Genomic DNA, 27111 nt, shown 5'->3' on the forward strand with positions numbered 1-27111 from the left:
TTAATTTTAATAATATATTTTATTTAACCTAATATCTCCAAAATACCATTTCAACATATAATAAATATAAAATTAATTCTGAAATATTTTACATTCATTTTTTCATACTGTCTTCGAAATCCAACACATCTTGATTTAGACTAGCCATATTCAAGTGCTCTGAAGCCACATTAACACAGCCTGAAAGCAGTGTGCCTCTGGGGTGATGGAACACTCCGAGGGCAGTTTGCAAACCTCCATGGGAGTTAAATCTCATCTGAATGAGCAAATAATGAGGGAACAACATTATTTGAGGTTTAATAATGATAATATCATCTCTATATAGCACTCACTGTTCTAAGTGCTTTACATACATTAAATCATTTAGTTTTCATAAGAGTTTATGTGTAACAATACTGTTACTATCCTAAACTTACAGATAAAGAAACAGGTATAAGAGAAAGAAGTAAGTTATCCAAGGCCATACTGCAGTTATGTTTCTGAGTCTGACTCTCACCTACTACACCAGTGGTCCTCAAACTTGTCCCCTCTGAAAGAATTTAGAAAATCTATAAACTCCCTGCACATTTTAAAGCTGAGCTCCTACATTTTTCATCATAAATCCTAGTTGTTGCAAAAGACGCAATTTCCTACATGTTGTTAATATTTCAAAATAAAATTGCTACATCACTCTTTTAAAGATCTATTCAATGGAATCCAAATGCCATAGCAATTTGAAACCCACCATCGTTCATTGAAACAAGGCATAAACAAGCTCTTCCTTAACACTGGAAAATTTCCAACATTCCTTTTTCTCCTAGACCTTGTTTTTCCATTCTTCTTCCCCTTATTAATGTTATTCTTATGCTTGAACATCAATAGATCACCCTATCATATTTCTTTGCAACAAATATATATATATAATATACAAATTTATTTGTAAAATTTCTTGTGACCACAGGCTCAAGGATTAAGAAATTCCTTCTGAGTTGACCTATCACTAAAATTATAGTCATAATTGATCAAAATAACCTAATTATTAGTTACAAACATAAAATGATACATTTTATTGGAAATGCATTTCTTAACTGAGATTGATGGGCCTGTTTTTTTTTTTTTTTTTTTTTTACAATTAGTTCTATATCCATTGAAAAGTATTACTTAATGCCAAAAACAAGATCAGGTTCAATATCCATAATATCCATGCTATCTCTTTTCTTTTTTATAGATGTGAATACTGAGAGACTCGTTTTTAAAAATAACTAAGTAGATAAGGATGAAATAGTTTTCTAGTAATAGTATTACCCAATTTTTTGAACTCTGTCCAAGTTGTATGATTATGTTAGTTTTCTATTGCTGCATATCAAATTAACCACAAGATTAGCAGCTCAAAATAACACTCATTTCTTAGCTCATAGTTCTGTAATCAGATGCTTGTAGATTCAGAAGCCTGAAATCAATGTATTAGCTGGGTTGGGCACTTATCTGGAGATTTGGGGGAAGAATATGTTTCCAAGCTCATTCAGGTTGTTGGCAGAATTCAGTTTTGCAGCTATTGGCCAAGTACTGCTCTTAACTCCTAGAGGCTGCACTTAGGTCCCTGTACATGCCCCTCGCATCTTCAAAGCTAATAAGAGTATGATACTCTTTTGAAATCCTTCTCTCCTTCAAACCTCTTTGACTTTCTCTTCTTCTAACAGCAGAGAAAAACTCTCTGCTTTTAAAAGCCTTCCCTGACTGAGTTAGGCCCACCCAGATAATCTCCATATCTTAAGGTCAACTGAAAGGACTTTAATTACATCTGCAAGACCCCTTCACAGCAGTATCTAGACTAATGTTTAACTGAATAACCGGGAGTCAGGAATCTTGGGGTGGGGACATCTTCAGAATTCTGCCTGCCAGAGAAATTTTCCATCAAAAACGTTTTAAAAACAACTTTTTATTGATATATAACCTACACCCAGAAAAGTACCCAAATCATAACTCAATAGCTTGGCAAATTTTCACAAAGTGAACACACCCATATAACCACTACCTAGATCAAGACTTTTGAGAGTTCTTTATATATTCTTGTGGTAGGCAGCCTGTAAAATGGCCTCTGACGATCCCTTCCACCTGGTATTCATGCCCTTTCCCTTTAGTATGGGCTGGACTTAGTGATTTGTTTCTATTGAATGGCATATGGCAAAATTAATGGGCTGTTAGTTCCAAGATTAAGTTATAAAAAGATGGTGGCTTCTGTCTTGGGTGCTCACTTTCTCTCAGATTGCATTCCCTGGTGAAAACTAGCTGCCATATCATGAGGCAGCCCTGTGGAGAAGCCCATGTGGCAAGGGACGAAGACCTGCCAACCACACGTGAGAAAGCTTGAAAGGAGAACCCCCCTCAGTTGAGCCCTCAGATGAGCCCACAGCCCTAGCAGGCAGCATGACTGCAACCTCATCAGAGAACCTCAGCCAGAAACAACAAGCTAAGCCATGCCCACATTCCTGACATACTGAAACTGTGAGATAAGAAGCCACTGTGTTTTAGGGTGATTTGTTAAATAGTAACAGATAATTACTAATTCAATTCTAGACCCAAATCCTTTATTAGCCATAGGTATTGCAAATATATTCTATCACTCTGTGGCTTGCCTCTTCACTCAAAAGTAGCTTTTATGAATAGAAGTTCTTAATTGTAACATCCAAGTTATCAGTCTTTTCCTTATCATTTGTCTCTGTGTTCTATTCAAAAAATCTTTCCCTCCCCCAAATCAAGAAGCTTACCTATGTTATTATCATATCATATAAAATCCATCTGAAATTGATTTTTGTGTTTTGTTTAAGGTAGGGATCAAGGTAAATGTTTTTTCATTATGGGTATATAATTGACCTTCCATTTATTGAAAAGATCATCCTTTCCCCATTGCACAGGATTTTCACATTTATCATAAATAAAGTGTCTATATATGTGTTGGTTTGTTTCTGGACTCTATTTTACTCCACTTGTCTATATGTCCTTCTCACAACAGTATCACATTGTCTTAAAGACTGCAGTTTTACAATAAGACTTGCTGTTTGGTAGTGTAAGTCTTCTAATTTTGTTCCTTTCAAGATTGTCCAGGCTTTTCTTGGCCTTTTGCATGTCTACGTAAACTTTAGAATCAGTTTATAAATTTCCTCATACACATATCCACATAAAAAACCTGATGGAATTTTCATTGGGATTGCATTGAAACCATAGTTAAATTTATAGGTGACATCTTTCCAATACTGAATCATACAAATTCATGTAAATTGTATAGCCTTCTGTTTAAGCCTATTTTAAAAAATATCTCTCAATAACATTTCATAGTTTTCAATGAAGAGGTTTTGCATATCTTCATTAGATTTATTCCTATGTTTTTGATGCTCCTATAAATGGTATCATTTAAAAAATTTCAACTTGTTTATTGTTGAATTATAAAAACAAAATGTAAGTTTTTATATTGACTGAGTATCTTAATAAATTCACTTACTAACCTTAACAGATTATCTGCTTATTCTTTGGGATTTTCTATGCACACAATCTTGTCACCTGCTAACAATGAGAGTTTGATTTCCTCCTTTCCAATGCCTATACCTTTCATTTATTTTTCTTGCCTTGTTGCACTGGCTAAAACCTCCAAGACAATGTTGTTCAAAAATGGTATTAAGTGGAAATGTGAGAAGTGGGCCAAGAATAAGCATGGTGAGCATTTTGGCAAACCAATGAGTGCCTGCTCCCTTAAAGAGAGGTAGTCCAGCCAACAGATGAAGAGTGAATGCTTTGGGGCAAGCCTGCAGGTTTATTTCCTCTTTAATTGTTCAGAAAGGATTCAATACCAAAATTATCTGAGCCTGGAATTCATTTTGTAAGAAAGTTTTAAATCATAGTTTCTTTAATAGAAAATCTGAATAGTCCTATATTTCCCCTAGTGTTCATTCTGGAAAATTATGTTTTCCTAGGAGTTATGTCTAAATTTTTTTAATTTATTGGCATAAAGTTATTTATAGTGTCCTCTTTTATCTTATTAATATTTGTAAGATTTATAACAATGTTTGCTTTTTCATTCTTGATGTAGGTATCTTGTTAAATATTTTAGTAATCTATTATTGGATCAATGGATGAATGGTATATTCAAATAACAGAATATTATTTGGCCATAAAAAGGAATGAAGTACTGATTCATGGCACAACATGGATAAAACTTGAAAACATATGTTAAGTGATAAAGTCAGTCACAAAAACTGACTGGTGTGATTTATTTTTTATGAAATGTACAGAATGGGAAAATCTATAGAAACAGTGTAGACGATTGCTTGCCTAAGGCTGAGAGGTTTGGAGGAAAAGGTGAGTGACTGCTAAAGGGTACAGAGTTTCTTTTTCTTTTTAGGGTGATAAAAATGTTCTAAAATTGATTGTGGTGATGGTTGCACAACTGAGTAACTAAGGACCATCAAATTGTATGGTATATAAATTGTATCTCAGAGTTGTTAGAAAAATTTCTCATTAGATAATTTGATTAGATGTTCCTTCAATATTGTTCAAAGCAACAAAAGCAACAAATTGGAAACTAACTTGAAAAACAATCTGTTACCCATTCATTCATTTTTTAAGACCAAAACCAATATTTCAATTGTCCCTTTCTTTGGACCCCTGAGATTTTTCATCCTGGGGCATTGCACAATGGAACCAGCAAGCCACTTTGACTACACTAGTTCTCGTGAAGATCAATTGTAGGAAACATTACATATGCAAGGATGCCTGTGTATCCTTAGGAAAGTCTGCATATCAAATACCTTAGTCTGAAGACCACCGCATTAGGCTATCTGGCTTCTCAATGTAGGCATGTGGGGAAGGGAATGGATTGTGTCCTAGCATCTACTAGCTGTGGGAAGGTGAAGTCCATGGCAGGGCCCTTTGTAAGCCAGCTAGGAATAATGTTTGGGTTGCTGACCCAGACATGGGTATTTCTTCAAGGTCCAGGCTGTTTGAAGGAGATATGGTCATGGTCTACTCCAACAAGTCTATGATCTCTGGAAGCCACAACAATCTAGAGAACCACCTAGACAAAATAACCTTGGCTTTTCTTGCTGACACGGAACTAAATGTCGCTTAGCTCTACCTGAGGCTGCCCCAGCAATTTCTGGCAGTTAAAGGAAGATTTATATAGCCGGGAAACTTGATACCTCGCTTTTCCCCTTTTACTTTTTCGTGGGCGAATTTAATCTTTGTACCTGACATGTCTGCTGAGTGTATAATTAGCATGTTGACATCTGAGCAGAGTGTTTCTCAGCTAGTTTTATTTAGGGGTGAAAATATTTTGTACTTTGGATAAACTTAGGCACCCCCCTCAACTTCACTATTGTCCTAGTTACGACAGTTTTTTAATTCTTATAATATGCCAGTCAAGGACACAGAAAGTACATTCTTGTTATCTTACACATAACCCACGTCAACTGAACTCACCCTGTTCTTTAAAATAAAAACAAAATTGGTTCAAACCCCCCATTGGATTATGCAAAGTCCAGTGTTCTCACAAATTCCTGAAAATTTCCGGGAGACTTAGATTGTTGTGGTCACTTCTGACTCCAGCTATTCTGAATTGTATTACTTTGGGATTGTCTCACTCTCCCACTCCTGCTGTCCCTTTTCTGCCCCAGGTCAACCCTGGTCATTTGGTGATGTGAAGGGGTGAAGAGGGATCCCTCAAATCATGTGCGTCTAGCAGACTTCAAAGAAAGTTTGGGGGAAATGAAGAATTTACTTCCAAGCAAGATGGCCATCATAAAACTGGTTATCAGACATATGCATTCTTAAGGCTGTTCTACCATTTCCCCACCCGAGGTTCCCGACTCCTGCATATGGCTTTTCCTTCTCCCCTCTTTCTTTCTTACCTTTGTTCTGACCTTCCCATCCATAGCAAAAGCCAAACATTCCAATTTCTTAGGCAGAGGAATTCATTTTTCCTTAGCTCTAGATTTCTGTCTGCATATCTTAGGACACCAAGCTAAAGCTTTAAAATTCATAAACTTTAAAATTTATAAGAACTCACCCCGTTAAGGTAACAGGCAACCATTCTTCTCTTGCCCAATTTTAGTTCAGAGATTAAGGGTGGGGATTTTTGTGAGTAATAATAACCAGCAAAAAAAACACAAGGTAATACATATTAACAGAATAACAGGATGGCAGGGAAAATTGAGCCAGACAGCACAAATTACTGAGTGCCTAACATGCTCCAAACACTGACAGCTAGGAGCTGGGGGACAAGGGAGAATGAAATCAGTGACGGTCCTACTCTTTTGAAGTTATAATGCTAGTGGGAAAGAGAAACATTAATCAAATATTCACTCAAGCAAAATGAAAATATAAGTGATAAGCCCCAGGAAGGTGGAGTGCCAGCACTAAGAGTAATATACTACCTAGTAGGAGGATCAGAAAAGGGTGTAACCAAGAAATTAAGCCCAGAACTAACTGCTGACTACAGTGTTTATACTTGCTTTTTTAAAGATTATTTTCACTTAGTTCTTGCTTAGCTCCACCCCCTTACATGGTATTATAGCTGTTTATACTTGTTGTAATGGTTATTTTCCACTCCTTTACAAGGTACTATAGTTGTTTATACTTGTCATTGTAATGGTAACAAGTCCAACTCCCCTTGTTTGAATCCATAAAACCCCTGAACTCCTTAAACTCTGATCTTTGGTACCCCAGAGATTTTTCATCCTGGGGCACTGCACAATGGGACCAGCAAGACACTTTGTCTACACTAGTTCTCAGGAAGATCAATTTTAGGAAAGATTTATATGAAAGTTCGCCTGTGTATCCTTAGAAAAGTCTGATATCGAATACTCTAGTTTGGAGACTACTGCATTAGTGCTAATAGACCATTTGTTTTCCTTGCTTGGTGTTGCAATAAACTCTTTCTCCCTTTTGAATGGGTGTCATAGATTCACTGTTCTGTGCATCAGGCAGAGAACACAGCCTTGGTATCAGGGTTCCATGAGGAAACGATGCAGAGCTGTGATCTCAAGGCCAGGTTAAGGGTTAACTTGTGGAGGGGAGGAAAGACCATTCTGGACAGAGGGAACAATAGCTGTAAAGGCCTTGGACAACAGAAAGCCCTGACAAAGGACAAAAAGAAGGCCCAAGTGGCTAGGGCTGCAAAAATAAGAAGTGTAGAGGAGTAAGATGAGCCTAGAAAGGTGGGTGAGGCAGGCCATTAAAAAGTTATAAGCAGGGGAAGTACTGGCCTCAGATTCGCATTTTGAAAAAATCACCCCCTGCAGAATGGAGCAAGGATTGGAATACTAAAAAAGACTTGAAAGAACTGTCAAGTGCCTTGAGCACTCATTTGGAGACCAGTGATTGATAAGATTATTCAGGGCAAAAACAATGAAAAAAAGTATTTAAAAAACTAAAAATAAAAAGATTATTCAGGGCAGGGCCTTATCTAAGTGTGCCTGTATTTTAATGTAATTTTAAAAATTAATGAATGCATGTACACCACCCACACAAATATAGTTCGAAAACCAAATAATACCAGTGTTATTAGGCGTATAAAAAAATAGCAGTCCCTTGAGTCTCTCTTCCTACACTCCTTGCCCCTTCCACTTTCCTATACTCCTTGCCCCTTCCACTAAGAACACCTTCCTCCACTCATTACTATTCGTCTGGTACTTCCTTCCCTTTTTTTTTTTAACATCATAATATGCTTAAAGTGCGATTTCTTTATATTTTAGTTTTAGATATTGACCGTTTACTTCCTACTATGGAAGAAAATAATTTCACAATCTCAGTCCACATCTTGAGCCCTTTTCAAACCCTATTATTCTGCCAAGAATGAACAATTTTTACTCTTCCCATATAGGAAAAATACTTTGATTCATTCATGACCTGAAAAATCTATCAATCAGTAAGGACAAAGAACCAGTATATTTTGCTATAAATTTAAACCTTTTTGAGGATAAAAGTACTTTACTGTACATCTGTCATGGACATACTTGAAGCAGTACAGATTTTTACCTCCTTAGGCAAAAACTGCCAAAACTTTAAGCTGACATAAGAATATTCAAGGAAATCAGTTGAATCATACGTGCCAGTTGAAACATCATAATAAAGTTATTTGCACTAGGAGGAAAAAATAATCTTCATAGGACTAATATCTCAGAATTATCTTGCTAATGTTAGAAAAGTCATTGATGATACTCAGTATTTCCTATCAATGGTGTAGCAAAACAGATCTCTCACATGGCTGCTGCTAGAAGCTTAAATTGGAAAATAAGTGGGTGATTCCTATCCAGGGTGTAAAAATATTAGTGTCATGTTTTGATCTTCCTAGAAATTAATCCCAAGGAAATACTCGGAGATACAGGGACTTATGCACAAGAAAATTAATGATAGCCTTATTTATAACAATGGAAAAATGATCTCAATGCCCTCATAGCAGGAAAATGGTTAAATTATATTATATCTATGGAATAGAATCATATAAAATCATTAAATTCATGTTTTCAAATGTTTAATGCCATGGGAAAATGCTCATGATGTGCTAATCAAGAAAAACAGTTGAGGTCAACATACATGTAAAACTATGTATATGTGTACTATATACACATTTATAAACATATGTGTAAACATATATAAAATACATCACTCTGATTTTTTTAAGTGCATAGAAAAGAGAGGCTTTTTTCCTCCCAATGTGGTCTGTTACCCATATACTTCAGAATCACCTGGGGGGGGCTTATTAAAAACGCAGATTCTTAGGAACCACCAGACTTACTGAATTAGAGTCTGGAAGCAGAGCCCAAGGATCTCCAACTATGTAACCACTTTAACTAATCTCGACACATACCTCATTTTGAGGACTACCGGACCAGAAGTAGCTCTCTTTAGGTGGTGGAATTATGAGTAATAGTCTTCTTTTTTTGAGCCTTAAAAAATTCTCTTCTGAGCACTACACTGCTTTTATGATTAAAAGTTCATTAAAAGCTCATTAATGAGGCATGGTTATGAGAAATCAGAGTTGATTTAGGGTGTATTTCGGCAAGTCTAAACACCTTTTGAGACCTGGAAAGTGCACATTTTTAATCTACAACAAATAGGTATCTATGCATTGCTGACACTTTAGAGTCAGTGTAAGACAAAGAAAGTACTATATTACATGTAGATATGAAATTCATTTCCATACATTGTGCACATAAAACATACAATTTTAACAAGTATTAAGGATCAGCATTTCCTAGCATTCCAAGATGTTCCTTGGCCAAAAGAGGATTCAGCAATCAAGTAAGTTTGGGTCTCAATATATATATTATATCCTCTCAGTCATATAACCCATTAGCAGATTACATGTCTTAGAAATCCAAAATAAATTTCATTCTTGACTCTAGCTCCACAAATTCTTAGAATGTTTCTACCAATAAGAACAAATTCTAGGCCAGGAGAGAGTCCTAGAAAGAATTTTCACAAAGGAAGTGATACTCCATACTCCATCCAACACACTAATTCATTCCTACATTCCCGTGGTCTCTGAGGGCTTAGTCCATATATTAATAGAGCCTGATTCTTAGGGCACAGCTCAAGTCAGCTAACAAGTAATGCTCAGCAGCAGCAAAACTTTGTATCAGGCTACAAGACGAGGAAACCATTTGAAGGAACTATATATTTACTGTATATTTATTTACATAGTCCCAACACAATAAAGTCTGGCACTTAGTTGGTCTGCAATTAATGGTTTTCTGCCAATCAGATGATTTAAAATTTTTTGACAAGTATAGTATGAAATGAGCTAGGCACAGAAGTATGTCCTAAAGTTTGTACACTCACTGTATCAAGGCCTCATTTTCATTTAATAAACATTTCTGAGTGAGTGGGCATTCCCAAGGACATAGAGGTGACTAAACCTCAGTCTCTACCCTGAAGAGCTCCACACAGTAGAGATACTAGTCCTGGCCATTTCCTCTTGTACAAGTTTTAGCATATAGCTGGTGTCTGATAAATGACTGTTTAAACTGAGTTTGGAAACCAAGATACACTTCAAGTCTGGTCATGCTTTGGTACTTTGGGGGGCCACGGGTCTATAATGTAACACAGTCAGATCATTCTAGAGACTACTTCAGGATGATGGAGATCTTGAGTAACCAGACCGGCCTTGGCCATCGCTACTTTGGAGACTCCAGAACCAGCCAGGAGTCAAAAATTTTGACCACAGAAGCCCCAGAACCCAAAGGAATTTAACAGTATATACTATGACAGTGTTTCTAAACATGTACTGTAAAACTCTCTAGGTGCTTGAGATGTAAATAGATCTTCTATGGTGAAACAGGACTGACACAGTGGTTCAATTTGGTTGCCATGCCTCTGCACTGAAGGATCTCTCAATGCCTTTCAAGCATTGTGCTATGCTCCTTATACGTATTGTCTCATTTAATCTTCACAACAATTCTATGAAGTTAGTACTAGTATTTTTCCCATTTTAGACCTGAGCAGCTGAGTTCAGAGAGAGTAATTAACCTCCTCCTGGCCACACAGCTCATAAGATACAGAACGGGACCATGAAATCATTTTTTTTCAGGCACCAAGGATTGGTTTATGCTCATTCAAGCAATACTGTTTTTTAAATGTTGATGGGCACTTCAACACTCCCAGAGGGACACACAGCACAAAGAGTTTCCCAAACTGATTTGATTAGGGAGCCCTTCTGAATGAATCAGCACTCAAGACTAGCTTTCCATAGAATACATTTGGAAAAATAATGTGAGGTAAATAAGTCAGATATCCTGATGGCAGAGAGAAGGGAGGTGGAGTACAACACAGAAGGAAAAGCTACTCTAGAAAGAATACTTATTAAAATTGTGCTCTAAGAATTATTACTAACATGTAAATCAAACCTCAGTTTAACAGATATTATTTCTTTACCTCCACATTTATAAGTTCCTGTTGATGGCTCATTTCTTTTAACTAATATTTGATATGAAATTTCAATACCTACATATTCACTTAGCTAGTTCTTTAGGATTTGACTCACTTGGTAATTCAACTCATTTTTTTTACTAATTTTGTTAAAGTATATTCACAACGGGAGTATAAGTTTTAACTTGCTGTGCATCTTGACGGATTTGTAGTTCGCATTTTAGGGCGAGATAATTCTTTACTGTACAGGACTGATCTAAATTGTGCAAGACATTTAGCATACCTGGTCCCTGCCCACTAAATACTGGTCATTGTGACAACAAGAAAAACAACCCCACAGTTTTAAAACTCCTTTTAGAGGAGTGGTACCAGCTGAGAATTACAGGTTTAAAGCAAACCAGAAAGGTCAATAAAACATCAGTTAAAAGAAAAACACCTAGCCCGACTGTGCATTTAGTATTTCAGCAAAGAATTCAAGATTTAACATGCTGTCTCCAATCCTGCATGTCCAAAGTCTCATTACATTTCTCACTACTCCGTTAATAACAAGAACAGATTCACACCAACTGCCAAAATACCATTCGTAGCCAAGAGGGCCAAGCCCTATGTACTTTGCCAATAATAGCAATAAAGCCGGGAAGAAGCTAAGCCCAGAACTGCATGAGGTGGCTTCAATCTGAGGCAGTAGCCACAAAACAAGTATACCAGAATAGTCTACCATTTTTTTTCAAATTTGGACTTTAAGGAGGATACTGTTCTTTTACTTTTAAAAGTATTTATTATTGAAAAGCTTGCTCCCTCTCACCACAGAATCAGCTCAGCAATGCAGCTCCATCCTTTTAAGATTATTAGGCCCCAAATAATTGCAAGAAAAAAAAAATAACTGGACTGGAAGTTCAGTAACATATTCAAAGACATGTCAGTATGCATTCAGGACCACTGGCTTCATTTCTTGACTGGAATGCCAATCACCATAAAATCTTCTGCAAGAATCACTTCTTGGAGATCTAACACTGATTCAGCTTGCTTTTTCAGTTCTGCAATACCATCTGTTTCTCCTTCTTTGGCCAAGGCAACTGGTTTGTATCTCTGACTGAAATGAGTCAGAACCAGCCTCTTTGCTTGGCACAACTTTGCAAATGCTGCTGCCATCTGTGGTGTGCTGTGGCCATGCTCCTTTGCTTTGTCCATCTGGGTATCATCCAAGGTTGCCTCATGGATCAAAAGGTCTGCTTCAAAGCACAGCTTCACTCCTCCATCACCCACAACCCCGGAGCAATCGCCCAATATGCAGATTTTTCTTCCAACGATAGGCTTTTTTAAAACATCTTGGGGAGAAATTGTAACCCCATTTTCCAGAACAACCGAAATTCCATTTTTCAATTTCCCATAAGCAGGACCTGGCGGAACACCTAATGATGAAGGCAGATAACATTATATCACAGGAATGGAATCTATGACTTCTTAAGAGTCTGTTTTAACAGCATAGCAAACAGCAAATCAAAAGGCATCCATTTCTTTTCATAATTGTTACAAATGTTTTTATTACTTGTGGAAAACTAGAATATTTATACATTTCTAAAAATTCAGGATTGGCTACTGATATTCACAATGCCCCAGTGCTTAAAACATCTCCCATTTGAGTGTCAGATGAGTTTCAAGCTTCTAAGTCCCACCAAGACCTCACTACCTCAAGATAACAGCTTTTATTCTCTGTTGAGCAAAGGAATAATGTTTGTGAGAGTACTTTCTTTAGCAAGTTCATCTTTGGGTAAAATTAGTGTCTGTTTATGTAATGACATAATAATGCCTAGCGAAGACAAGTACCTACAAACTGACTAACGTAATAAAAAAATTGTTAAAGGGGATTGCTCGGATCACAAGGTCAAGGAGAATTTCAGGCAATCACATATAATTGATTCTCTTAGTAGGTAGGGGCATTTCTGTGTTTACCAAGTTGGGCTTAAATCTCATATTAATCTAGAATTGATCATCACTCTGATTTAATTCCAATACAGATCATGTTTTCAGTTTCCAAATGTAATAGTATTTCCCCAGGTTTTTAGATAACAAAAATACCTTTGGCCTAAGTCACATTTCCTTATTATCTAGCATTTTGTTTTAGTTGGGGAGGAAGGAAGAAATTGTGTAAATAAAGAAATGAACCAACAAAAAACATCATCTTGCTTTTTACAGACTCTGGCATGGGCATGCTAAGGAAAGCAGTGACATGGGAGGTATAATGGACTTGGACAGGGCTTCATAAGCCATGCTGAAGACCCCTTATGCATGATGGCCTAGGGGAGGTGTGAAGCTTTAGGTGAGCCCCGAGCCCATCTCTGTGTGCTTGCATCCAATGGTGATGGACCCAGGTATGTGAATTGGTTGAAGTGCTGTGTTCTGAATATAAAATTAAGCAAGGCTGGATGAGTAGACAAAGTCAACAGAAAAGGAAAACTCTGAAAGTAGTTGGTTGCAGTTACATGGTTGTTAAGAACTATGGGTTTTTTTGTTTTGTTTTTTTTTAAAAAAAAAAAACAGGCTAAAAATGCCATCGAAAACATATTTCAAAAGACATGAACAAATAATCTGGACCTAAAACTGCCTCACTCCCACCCCCAAGCCACTCCTGCCAACCAAGATAGCATAAGCTGGAAATAAGACCAAGAATTCAGATCTGGGGAGCTGAAGACAGAAACATTCAAATAAATACCTGGTGTTTGCTCTGAATAACATCATTTGGCCCCATGGCTTTCCCTTAATAAATAAGCAAACTTTGGGCAAAGGAAGTAAGTGGAGAAAATGCCAGTGTCAGGCCTGGGTGACAGGAATGGAAAATTACTATGACACTTATAACAGCTTCTGTTAACACCAGCTTCACTGATGAGGAAAAAAACCACTTACCGAGGTCTTTAAGTTTCTGTGCATTGAGTTTACCTGGGCGTTTCTTCTCCATGACTGAAAACCCAAAGGAGGGAATTCGGTGAAAGAGGCGAAATGCTTTTACAACAAACTGTTCATCGTCAACCAGAAGGTATGACTTTTCTTCTGAGTCTAATAGGATAGTTCTGCCTTGCCCCTCCTTGGGAGGACTGCCTGCTTTACTCACATGTGTGAATTCTTTCATTTCTTCCATAGGACATTGATCCTCTGTGGGCATCAACTCATGGACCACGTAAGGGAAAACCAACTCTGTGTGAGACAGTTCCATGATTCTCCAGATAAAGTCTCGAAGCCCTACAGGGCCATAGATTTCAATAGGCTGTTTGGTGACCGCAGAGCCACTCTGCAGACTGATTGTGCAGAGGAGGCCAGGAAGGCCAAAGAAATGGTCTCCATGAAGATGCGTAATGAAGATCTTAGTAATTCGCCCTTTAATTGAAATAGAGAAATACCAATGAGAATTTTTCAAAATCGAGAATCCATACAAAGCTACTTGAAACAAGCATAACAACTTACATAAAAAGCAGTAAAATGAATTTAGAAGTTCTACTTACCACCATGAACTTATTCATTTTATATTTTGCTACACAGTCCCAGAAGCAAGAAAGACAGCTTTATTTCACTGGTTTTAATAAGATATAATTTTTTTTTTAATTGAGAGGTTATAGGTTTACAGAAAAATAATGCATAAAATACAGGGCTCCTAGATACCACCCTATTATTAACACCTTGCTTGTATTAGTGTAGTACGTTTGTTACAATTGAAGAAAGCACATTTTTATAACTGTACTATTAACCATAGTCCACAATTTACCTCAGGACTCACAGACTGTGTTGCACAGTCCCACAGATTTTTAAAAAAATTTTATTCCAGTTAACATGTATAAAATCTAAAAAGATATCTTTTTTTTTCCTAAAACATCTTCAAATTACATAGTTTTACATATTTCAGAGTATTTTGTTACATATTCTCTAATTCTAAAAAATGAAGTTTACAGGTCACCAAAATAATTCACGTAAGTAACTAGATTGGCCTTAAAGGTGGAGAGCATCTGGCAGTTACGCTGTCTCCTACTGCTCCCTCTGAGAATAGCCAACATGTACTTTCAGTAAAAGAAACGTTCCCCTGGCCCCAAATGACTAGACCCATGCCTGAATCCAAAACTGCCTTTTAAGGACTTTCTACACTGGACAGGAGTTAACAAACCAAGTCAGATCTTGCTTGTTTGGGGGAGGTTGAAGAGGAAGGATAAGAATTGAGGGGCCGAGGGAGGGAGAGAAGAGGAGGTGGGCAATAGATGCCAGAATGCAGATCTGTTATTACGGAATGGTACTTGCATTTCTTCCTTTTGGTCTGAACTAAAACAACAGCTTTTTCAGTGAATTCTGGCTTAGGCTGTAATTTGATTTAGCCTGTGGTAAACTGAATTTACTGCTGGTATGTGGCAGGATGCTACATCAGCATTTTTTGAGATGCACCACAAGGCACTTTAAAAGTAACCATCACAATGAATATATTTTCCATGTAAGAGGCTTCCAGTCCTAGCTCATGGCCCACCTATTTCAAACATTTGATACTGTGCTGGTTTGGATATATTATGTCCCCCAAAACACCATGTTCTTTGATGCAACTTGTGGGGGCAGATATATTAGTGTTGATTAGGTTGGAATCCTTTGATTGTTTCTGTGGAGATGTGACTCAATCAACTGTGAGCGAAATGTTTGATTGGATTATTTCCATGGACATATGGACTCTGCCCATCCAGGGTGGGTCTTGATTTAATCACTGGAGTATTATAAAAGAGTTCACAAACAGAAGGACCTCAGAGCAGCTGCAGTTTAGAGAGACATTTTGGAGAACACCATTTTGAAACGCAACCTAGGAGCAAGCAGACGCGAGCCACGTGCCTTCCCAGCTAACAGAGGTTTTCCAGATAACATCAGTGTTCTTCAGTGAATGTACCCTACTGTTGATGCCTTTGTTTGGACATTTGCATGGCCATAAGACTGTAACTTTGTAACCAAATAAACCCCCTTTATAAAAGCCATTCTGGTATTTTGCATTCCGGCAGCATTAGCAAACTGAAACAGATACCACAAAAGAACAAATTTTTTGTAATGGATTTGTTCTGTGACATCAAGACAAAGGTGTTCTCCAAATGAATCCCCCAGGATAAACTTCCAAGCCCAGGTCCTAGAGGCAGAGTGTGGACTTTGAGAATCCACAAGAGGCACTCTGGAAGTTTCCTCAATGTGTTTCTTTTTCTTTTCTCTTTTCAGTCAGTGTTTTTGCTGTTACTTGACTTCCAGAGCCCTTCATTTTTCCCCTTGCCCCTGTTCAGGATGCCAAGGCACCACCAAGTGTAACCTGAGGCCTCAGAAGACGTACTATAGCAGTTGCTGAGTCGCTAGCTCACCTTGGCCTCAGAATTGCCATGTCAGACTTTCTGAGCCCTCTCCCTATCTACTCCAAAATAAAGCCAAAACTGAACTCCAAAACAACCCGTGAACCCAAAACGAGTGAGGCAAATTAAGTAAGTGAAAAATTGCTTCCCACAGTCATCACAGTTTTAAAGAAGACAAACATTTCATTTTTCAAGAAACTTGATTTCACAGGGAAAAGGAATGGCAACCACAATTATCAAAGGTATGAGGAAGTTATCAAAAGTGCATGAATTCTCTTTCACTTGAGAACAAAAAAGTTTTGGAGGAATATGTCAACCATACAGGACTGGAATACTAAGCATTCACTAAAAGTGATGATGCAGTTATATTTACTGCCATGGGAAAATGTCTACAATATATTGTTCATATACATTGTTTAGTGGAAAACAAGCATGTTACACCAAGTATAGCATGATCTCATTTACGCAAAACTATACACATACAAATACACCACACCATTACTATATCTACATGTAAAGAAAATTTATCTATGAGAAGGAGATTTGGGCTTTTTCTTATTAAGAATTTACAGCTTTGTTTATATACTTTTTATAATCATTTTAAAAACTATTTTTGTAATACTTATTATCACTTATAATAATTTTATAATTATTTCAGAGGGAAAAATGAAGGCTTATGGGTACTCTTTAAAATTATGAAAGAAATAGACATGGCACACATTCACTTGTTAATCAGATGCTTGCATATTAGAATCATGGAAGCTTGAAAAAAGTACAATTAGATAAATAGGAAGTTCCTCCTTATTAAACTCCTAAAACATATTATCCCAGGAAGTAGTATGAGCTGTAAAGGGTTTCAATAAATCAAATAATGATAGGTTCATAATGGGTTATTTAGAGAAACCAGAATGCATTGGTGGTGCGGCATTTCAGTTTGAGACTAAGGGCAGGTTTTCTTGTTTTGTTTTTGTTTTTTGCCAGGCTTGGCTTTGCCTGTTTCTTTAAAAATATATAAAACATTGCAAAATATGAAAGATTAGAGAGGGGTATTGTGGTGGACAGACCTAGGGTGGCCCCCATGATCTCTGCTTCCTGGTGTTCACACCCTTCTATAACCTCCTCCCCTAGAGTGTGGGAAGGAATTGTGGCTTGCTTCTGATCAGACTACAGAACAGGGACGTGATGTGACTGTCATGTTATAGTAGCCTCTGTCTTTTTAGCAGACTCACTCTAGAGTCTCTCCCCTCCCTTGCTGCTGTGAGGAAGCAGCTACCCTGAAGCAGAAGCTCACATGGCAATGAACGACAGCAAGCCTCTAGGAGCTGAGGGCAGCAATCAGGCCTCCAACTGCAATAATTTTGCCAACAACCTGAGTGAGTTTGGAAACAGAATTTTGTTTTCCCCAGCTGAGCCTCTATTGAGATTGCAGCCCCAGCCAACACCTAGACTTCAGCCTAGTGAGACCCAGAAACAGAGGCCCCAGCTAAGCCAGGCCTAGACACCCTGACCTACAGAAACTATGAGATATTAAATGCAGGTTGTTTTAAGATGCTAAGTTTACGGTTATGCAGCATTAGATAATTAATATAGGTATTAAATAAAAAGTAAAGACTCAGCCCCATACCCAAACCTCTGTTAACCACCCTTAACAGTTCCTTGTTTCTATCTTAACCTCGCCCCCACCCCCAACCCGGTTCTCTCTAAAATGTTAAATACCACAGCCTCCACTTTGGCCTGTGCCTATCCTGACAGCCCTCACAAAAAGAACCCCTTGTGATCCAAGGGAAGTAAAGCACAATACCTGCCCTTACCTCAGGGCTTCAACATAGGGTAGAAATATGTGCATCTCATCTGTCTCAAATTGTATGCAGTAGATCCTTTCTCCAACAGCTCTTTTCCTGACTATCTTGGTTTGGGACATCACCATCAGTAATTTGTAGTATTTTTAATTCACTTCCTCACACCCTAGACATTCAAATTCATCACCTCCTGTTGATTCCACAAGTAACACCTCTTAAACTGAGGGCCTCATCTTCTTCCCTACTGCCGCTTGTTTGTTTTGTTTTGTTTTGTTTTACCACATCTTATATCTCTGTATTCCCCAAATGCAGAGCAAGTTGTGCTGGTTTGGATGTATTATGTCCCCCCAAACACCATGTTCTTTGAGGCACGTTTGTGGGGACAGCTGTATTAGTGTTGATTGGGTTGGAACTTTTGGATTAGGTTGTTTTCATGGAGATGTGAACCCACTCAACTGTAGGTGATAACTCTGATTAGATCATTTCCATGGAGGTGTGGCCCCACCCATTCAGTGTGGGTCTTGATTAGTTAACAGGAGCCCTATAAAAGCTCAGACAGAAGGAACTAGCTGCTGCTGCTCACAGAGACATTTTGAAGACAGCTGCTGAAAGCTGATGCTGACATTGTGGTGAATGCTATTTTGAAACACAACCTGGGAGCAAGCAGACGCCAGCCACGTGCCTTCCCAGCTAACAGAGGTTTTCCAGATGCCATTGGCCATTCTTCTGCGAAGGTACTTGGACACTATTATGGCCTTAAGACTGTAACTTTGTAACCAAATAAACTCCCTTTATAAAAATCAATCCGTTTCTGGTATTTTGCAAATGGCAGCATTAGCAAATCAGAACACAAGTGATATTTACAATTTCATAGATGCTGATCAACTATCATCTAACATCAAATGACTTACTATTTTCTTTCCTACTCTTTAAATGATGTACATTCTTTTTCACAGTTATGCTAAAGTTAAACAGACCCCAATCATTACATCAGAATCCCTTATCTAGTCTTCTTTAATTTATTTTATTTCATTTTTTTATTTAAACAGTTTTATTCCCACACCATACAATTCATCCTAAGTGTACAATCAATGGCTTTTGGTATAATCACATAGTTATGCATCCATCACCACAGTCAATACAACATTCTCATTTCTTTTGAAAAACAAACAAACAAATAAAAATCCCATACCTCTATCTCCTTATGATTGACATTTAGATTTGGTAAAGTGCCTCTGTTACAATTAATGAAAGAATATTACAATGTTATTGTTAACTATAGCCCTTAGTTTGCATTAATTGTATACTTTCCGATATACCACCCTATTATTAACACCTTGTAATAGTAACATATGTTTGTTCTAGTTTGTGTAAGAACTTTCTTACATGTATTTGTACCAATAACCACCATCATTGTCCATTCTAAGTTTCACTAAGTTATACAGTACCAGTTTTTATCCTCTAGCTTTCCTTCTGGTGTCATACACGACCCTACCTTTCCTCTTTCAACTATACTCACACTCAGCTTTACTACTTATACTTAGAGTATTGTGCTATCATCACCAAATATTGTGCTGTTTCCTTTACAATCAACCTTATTAATCATTCTGTATTCTTTAAGCATCAATTGCCCAATCTCTACCCTCTTTCTATTTCCTGATAACCTTCGCCCTCGAGTTTAACTCCCAGTTTCCTACTGCTGCTTCTTGATTTAACATTCTCATCCTCTCTCTCTTGGATGAATGCAACTGCCTTGCAACTGATCTCCCTGATGCTATTCTCTCTCTCTTGATCTATTTGCCATCATAAAATTTTGTCCTAAAAAACAAATCAGATCAGATAATGCTATTTCCCTGCTTAAAAAGTTTTAATGGTTCCTTACTGCCAATAGAATAATACGATCCAAATAATTAGCATGCTCTTCTGGTTTGCTAATGCTGACATTAAGCAAAATACCAGAAATGGACTGGCTTTTATAAAGGGGGTTTATTTGGTTACAAAGTTACAATCTTAAGGTGATATAGTGTCCAAGGTAAGGCATCAACAGGGTACCTTCACTGAAGGATGGCCGATGGCATCTGAAAACCTCTGTTAGCTGGGAAGGCACATGGTTAGCGTCTGCTTGCTCCCAGGTTGCATTACAAAACAGCATTCTTCAAAATGTTGCTCTTGGGGCATTTTGTCCTCTCTTAGCTGTAGCTGCTCTTCAAAATGTCACTCTTAGTTGCTCTCCAAAATGTCACTCACAGCTGCACTGAGTTTCTTCTGTTTGTCAACTTTTTACATGGCTCCAGTGATTTAATTCAGACTCACCCTGAATGTTTGGGGTAACACCTTCATGGAAATTATCCAATCAAAGGTCTTGCCCACAGTCAATTGAGTCACATCTCCATGGAAACACTCGATCAATAAGTTCCAACCTAATCAACACAAATACATCTGCCCCCACAAGATTGCATCAAAGAACATGGTGTTTTGGGGGACATAATACATCCAAACTGGCACACATGCCATAGAAGACTTCACAATCTGCCCTCATATTTTTCCAGCATTCTCATCTCCCATCTATCCTAGCCAAGTACTCAGTTCTCTGGATAGCTTAATGTTGCCCCAAATGGCATTTCTTCCCTGGAAACTTCTTTATCTGTTGATCACTTTAATGTCTTTTCTTTAGACTCCCCAGAGAAACTTCTGTTCCTCTTTTGGATCTTAGCTCAAATGTCACCACTCAGGGATGCTTTCTCCAAACACACAGGCACATTGTCCCTCTTCTTTGTGCTCCCAAAAGTACTTAGAAAACACCTTTATTAGTCTATTGATATTACACTGTGACTATCTGCATGCCACTTTTCATCACTAGATCAAGAGATTCTTTGATGCTAGGGGTATCTTTCCTGTAGTCATCAAATGCCATGCACTGTAAAGGGTTCTAGGAATGACAACTTCAATCAAGACCTAATAAGTGATAGGCACTGAACTAAGTACTGAACATTTTATTTATTCATTAACTGACCATATATTTATTAGGCATCTACTAGGTATATCAGTGATCATTGAGCTTACTTTATAGCACAGGGAAACGGACAATGAACACAGAAACAACTATTTAAATAATAAAATGTCAGATACTGGTGGGGTTAAACAGTCAATAAAATAGGACAAAGCTGTAGAATGACTGGAGTGAGGAAGGGACTACTTAATCAAGGAAGTTCAGGGAAAGCCTCTGAGGAGATGACATTTGAGCTAAGGTAATTGATGAAGGGGCAACCACACAGAGAAGGGATTATTATACATAATTTTCATAACACCTCTTCCAAGTAGAGTTTTCATCCTCATTTTCAAGATAAAGAAAATAAACCTTACTGATTTGCTGAGGTCGCAAGTGTGAAACAGAGCTAGGTCTGGGACCAACGGCTGCCTGACTCTGGGCCAAGGCTTTGAACCACTGTGCTCTTCCATCTCCCTGGTTCTGGCCCTTTGCTCATTCCACTCTCTCTGGCTGGAATGCCCCTCTCCTCTCCAGTCCAGGGAATTCCTCCTCATCCCTCAAGGGCTCACAGGTTGCCTTCTCTGAGGTGCCTCCTGATTACTCCAAGTAGAAAAAGAACCTTTTGCTCCCATGGACATCTTTTGCCCTTTGCATCCCTCTCATGACTTCTTACATCTATCTTCTGTAAGAAATAAGCATGTACATCTCTCCTCTCTTCTGGATTGTTAGAGCAGTATCCATCTAACATGCTTGAGGTAGCCTATTCCCCTCACTCCCAAGTCCACATAAATCCTTGCTTTCAGTAGTCACATGATGAATGCAAAGCAAATAAACAGATGAGGTTCAGAGGGTGTGACTGAATGCTTCAGGGCCTTCCAAGTTTTCCAGGGTTCCAGCACTAAATTAGGATGCAACTGTCAAAAGTATGTCTGAGCAAAAGGCCTAAGGAGACCCAAGAAAATGAAGCAGGATAAGAAATAATCTTAATGAGATCGCTGAATGCACACTAACCTGCTTTTAGCTGACTCTTCATAAGCTGCGTCTGAGTTCCCTCCCCACAGTCAAAGAGCCAGCAATCGCCTTCACACCGAAGGACCAGAGCAGAGGCACCCCGGGTTGGGGATGGGTATGCTGCACCTGTCCCCAGAAATGTCACATCCATAGACATCTTCCACCTGCAACAGAAAGATCACTCAGGAATTATTTCACGTCACTCTCACAATCACCAAGAACAGGTTCCTGTGAGCGGTACTCTCATTTATTTGGTTGTACTCTTATTAATTATGAACAGTTTGGATTTCTGTTCTCTCATAGTTTTCCACACAAACCCACAGTAAGGTACGGATAACTCTTAAATGGATAAAACCACAAGTTACCAAACTTTCTATGACTGCTCACAAATAAAACAAAGCAAAATAGCCAAACCCAATGAGGGCAAGAAATGGACTTTAATTCTCCTTGACAAGCAGTACCTTGGGGCATATGGTGATCAGCTTTTCTCTGAACAAGGATAAACAACAGTAATGGTTGACAACACTCTACAACAATGATGAATGAACAGCTTCCCTAAATGATAGGGTCTACAATTGGTTTTGGACTTAGGATTCTGCTAATATAAGTGATCAGCAATATGTAGATTTCTGTCAATTCCTGGCATCTCTCTTTTTCCTTTCACTATTTCTGGGCACATCTCCCATCTTTCATATATTTCTCTGATAGGAGATGTGCATCAAGTCAAATACATAAGAATAAACTGAAACTTACACATAGACAATTATAGATCATTCATAAGTATGGCAGAAAAAAAGTCATATAAATAATTTCGAGAAAAATTACTAGAACAAAAAAATTTGACAGCTGGATAAAAGATAAAAATACAAAAAAAAATCAATAGTTTTTCTCAGTCCTGTCAAAAATTAGATAAAAATGGAAATGAGAAAACAATCCCATTCACAAAAGCAACAAAGAAACTTATAAAATCACTAAAAATAAAGTTAACAGGAAAGGAACAGGACCTATAAGACCTAAATAAATGGAGACACACATTAAGTCTCTTGATAAGAAGACTTATCACAGAAATGTTAATCTTTCCAAAATGAATATAGATTTATTTAGTGTAAATTCCAAATCCCAGTGGGATTTATCTTGGAATTAAAAAAAAATAATGACTTCAAAGATCACATGGAAAAGAAATAAACGTCTGAGAATGGCCAAAAAATTATGAGAAGTATTGGGCAGGGACTTGCTTTCTCAGATAATAACACTTATTACACTAACCAGATGTGATCAAAATAAAATAATGTTGGCACAGAAACAGAGGTGAAAGAGAATGGAAAGTCCAGAAGTAAATTCAAGTATGTGTGGGAACCAATATATAATAAAGGAAGGAAAGGGAGGTTTATTTAATGACTAGCGTTGGCATACTTGGCCTTCCTTGCAGAAAAACAGCAAAGCAAGATTGTCACCTTCTGTTGTCTTCTGTTATATATAAACATACATTCCACATGGATTAGAAATGTAAGTGTTCTTAAAAAAAAATCCAATAAAATATGTTCAAAAATATTTGGAGAATATGTATACAACTTTAAGAATGGAAGATATCTTATTAACAAAACAAGAAACTGAGAAGTAAAAACACAACATAAAAACTTTTATATCAAAAGACCCAAAAGTTAAAGGGCAAAGAAAACACCAGGAGAAAACTATTTGCACCCCTACTGACAAAGGGTTAATGCCCCCAGTAAAAAGTTCATGCAAATGGATTTAAAAAACTAAACAAAGCAAAAAAATGAATACAATAGAAAGATAGGCAAAGGATTCATACAGGAAAATCACAGAAGAAATCCACACCGCCAATAAGCATATGAAAAGTGCTCAGTCTCAAGGTAGTTAGAGGCATGCAAATTAAAGAAACAAAGAGATACCATTTTCCACACATAAGCTTAGTAAATATAAAATGATCAGCAATGCTGATCAGGGCATGGAGAAATGGGTAATCTCATAATTACAGGTGGTAGAGGTGTGAATTTTGCTACTATGTATTGGGACAGGGAATCTGGCAATATACATAAATGATGATGATGTTGATAACAATACCCCTTAACCTAGAAGTCCCATTTTTTGGAATGTACAATGTTTAATGTGGTGTTGCCGAAGGTGGCTAAAAATTGGAAGCAATCTGAATATATGTCAATAAGGAAATGGTTGAATATTTTATTGTATACCCACACCATGAATTATTTATTTTGCAGCTAATAAAGAGTCACTCTCACAACTATTATCTTGGAGGGATGACAGTAAGAAAAGTTACAGATGACTATGGCATGACCTCATTTTTTATAATAACAGTGCCTCAAACCCACTGATGTTTATATGAGACAGAATAAGTCTAGTGTGGAAGGATATGGACCATACTATTAATAATGGTTTTCTCAGTGGTGCCAAAAATGGGACGGGGAGGGATTACTAACTTTTCCTTTAAATCTCTGAATGCTTCTGGTTGCAATGGAAAGCATTATTTTTGTAACAAAATATTTAATGTCGATAAATTCTTAAAAATGTATCATAAGGCTGAACATGCTTTTCTAACTAATCATCATCTATTCTTCCCTTCCATTATGGAATATGGTCAGGTCAGCTCCCCCCGCCCCTACAAACCCCACTCCCCCGAACACAAGGTAGTTGCAGCGCATCTCTCTACTCCACACACAAACCTTGAGGTTATCTCTAGTGACCCTTTCAGGTGTTACTCCACATTTCCACCTCCAAGATCAAGTCTTCAGCTGATAATTAAGCAGTTTAATTTGCAGAAGCTTTCCTATTGCATTGCGGTTTGCAAGAAAGGTGAGAATAAACAGTGTCAAAAGCTTAAAAAAAAAAAAGCTAATAAATGCAGAAGGTATAATAGAATATTGTCATTTTGCAAGCCCTAACAAATAATGGATCTAGGCCAGCGTCACACAACCCTGGAGCATATTAGAATCACCTGGAGAGCTTTAAAAACATATCAATGACTGGGCTCCATTCCCGAATAATTACATAGGAAATTTTGCAAGTGAGACATGGGTTTTGGTATTAAAGAAGACAAAACCCTTTCCCCCGAGTCTAATGTGCAGTCAGATTGGAGACCACTTAGTGAAAGAGGGGCTAATGGAGACCTATAATGGGTGGATCAGGCTGACCTGAACTCACTAGTCAACTAGTCAATCTTTTCTTAAAACTTTTTTTTTTAATGAAAAGCTTCAGACACATATAAAAGTAGAAAGATTAGTATATGCATCACCTTGTACCCATCACCAAACTTCAACAATTATCAACTCATGGTCAATCTTGTTTCATCTATATCCCCTTCCGCACCCCCATTCCTCCAGGAATACTTGATAGGTGGTATTGGGTACTTCCATCAGGAGGCACATACAGCCTGGCTGTCTCTCTTTTTTCTGATATTAGCGGCCACTAATGATCATTGCCACGATCCATTATTGCGTTAGAGGTTGCAAAAGATGATATTCTAATTCTCATTCCTTCAGCAATTATTAGCTGGCATCTGTCTGTAATTCTCTGGTTAATTATTTGTTTACCCTGCGGTGCCATTTGTGCAGGTCCACTGAGAAATCTTAATACCACAAAGAGAGACAAGACCTCAACTAACTCCTGCTGTGATGCAACTCTGAGGTTTTCTTGCCAAAAAGGTAGACCCTGAATCTGAAAAAGCCTGTAGACGTAAGTACCCAGTTTGTTAAAGAATACCGCAGTGGAAAAAGCACTCACACAATGGAAAAAGCAAATCTAGTACATGGGAAACTTTACCAGATAAATGACATGGTTTGCTCAACAAATAAATCCCAAGGAAAAAAAATTAAAGAGAGGAAACCTATACATTAAGAGAGACTTGAGAGACATAAACCAAATGCAACAAGTGTATTCGTTTGAACTCTGATTTGGATAACCTGGTAGTGGGGGAAACAAAGACAATTGGATAGTGTATGATAAAATGAAATTCTTATTAGCTTGATAAAGGTATGATATTTTAAAAAGTAGTTATGTTTTACAAATATAAACTTGAGTATTGAGCGGATTAAATGGTATATTTTAGATTTGTTTTCCAGCGGGGGTAATAGATGAAACAAGACTGATCATGACTTGCGAGTTCATTATACTATCCTATTTTCGTATATGTTTGAAAATTCACATAATAAAAAGTTTAGAAACAAACCACATGATCAAAAACCCTTCCAGTAGGTCAGGAAGTAAGCAGAAATTTATTTAATCAATATTTAGGGACCTGTTGTTTGGTGTCATGCACTATTCTGGGCACTAGGAATTACAAGTAAGAAACCAGATTCGGTCCGCCTTTTGGACGAAAACTAGCTGACTGCTTTCTCACAGCTGTGATACCTTAGACGAAAATCACACTCTGGTCGACATACTATAAAACATAGCATACGACACTGGCATTCGACACTCTGGGTCTGTGGTTCTCAATCCTGCTTGCATATTACATTCACCTTGTGATTCTGGGGGCCTCAGTATTTGGAAGGCTTCCTCAGAAGTCTAATGGATGCCGGGGTTGATAACCAACGCTCCTTAGTTTCCAAGCAGGCAAGCGGTGTCAACTCTGCAATCATCCTATGGTGTAGGTAGAGCGGATACGACATGCACCCTCCATTTCAGAGCTGCAAGAACCCTGGCCTGGAGAGATGGACTGAGTGGCCAAGGCAAAGTCAGGGCAAAACAACTGGTCTCCGATCACTAGAGAGCACAGGCTCTCCTACACCATAGTGTCTGTCCCGCAAAAAGGGGGACTGGCGGTGGCCCGGGGAGGTGGATGACTCGAGCCCTCTTTCCTGGCGCTTCCCGGGCCAGAGTCCTTCGAGAGTACGGAAGAAGCGCTCCAGCCCGCGCGGCACAGGCCTGACGGCGACGGCCGCCCAGACCCTGCCCCGCCCCCGCTCCGGCGCGCCAGGCCCACTCACCCACTCCCAGAGACTCGCGCAGGAGCCGACAAAAAGCGAAGGCCCGCACCCAGACCCAGCAGTCCGCGCCGCCGCGATGGGCGCGGGCGGAAGTGCGCCGC

General features: G+C 38.1%; 1 protein-coding gene across 2 annotated transcripts; it reads right to left on the reverse strand.

The window, feature by feature from the left end:
• ELAC1 (elaC ribonuclease Z 1) lies at positions 1 to 27111 on the reverse strand. 2 transcript variants are annotated; one of them, XM_037806254.1, is made up of 4 exons: positions 27011 to 27111; positions 22047 to 22210; positions 13804 to 14271; positions 1 to 12311 (listed from the first exon to the last, which is right to left on the reverse strand). In XM_037806254.1, the coding sequence occupies exons 2-4, from the start codon at positions 22201 to 22203 to the stop codon at positions 11845 to 11847; spliced, it is 1092 nt and encodes a 363-aa protein (XP_037662182.1). In that variant the 5' UTR covers positions 22204 to 22210; positions 27011 to 27111; the 3' UTR covers positions 1 to 11844. The 2 variants fall into 2 exon arrangements, with proteins under 2 accessions (XP_037662182.1, XP_037662183.1); XM_037806255.1 differs by having other exon boundaries at positions 26543 to 27101.

This window comes from Choloepus didactylus, chromosome 16 (genome assembly GCF_015220235.1).
Source record: "Choloepus didactylus isolate mChoDid1 chromosome 16, mChoDid1.pri, whole genome shotgun sequence".
In the NCBI taxonomy this organism is placed as follows: domain Eukaryota; kingdom Metazoa; phylum Chordata; class Mammalia; order Pilosa; family Megalonychidae; genus Choloepus; species Choloepus didactylus.

Coding starts and splice junctions, on each gene's coding strand:
- ELAC1 (XM_037806254.1), bottom strand. CDS start 22,203: ATGTCTATGGATGTGACATTTCTGGGGACAGGTGCAGCATACCCATCC. Junction 14,272..22,046: donor GAAGAGTCAGCTAAAAGCAG/GTTAGTGTGCAT, acceptor TTTCAATTAAAG/GGCGAATTACTAAGATCTTC. Junction 12,312..13,803: donor ACAGAAACTTAAAGACCTCG/GTAAGTGGTTTT, acceptor CTTCATCATTAG/GTGTTCCGCCAGGTCCTGCT.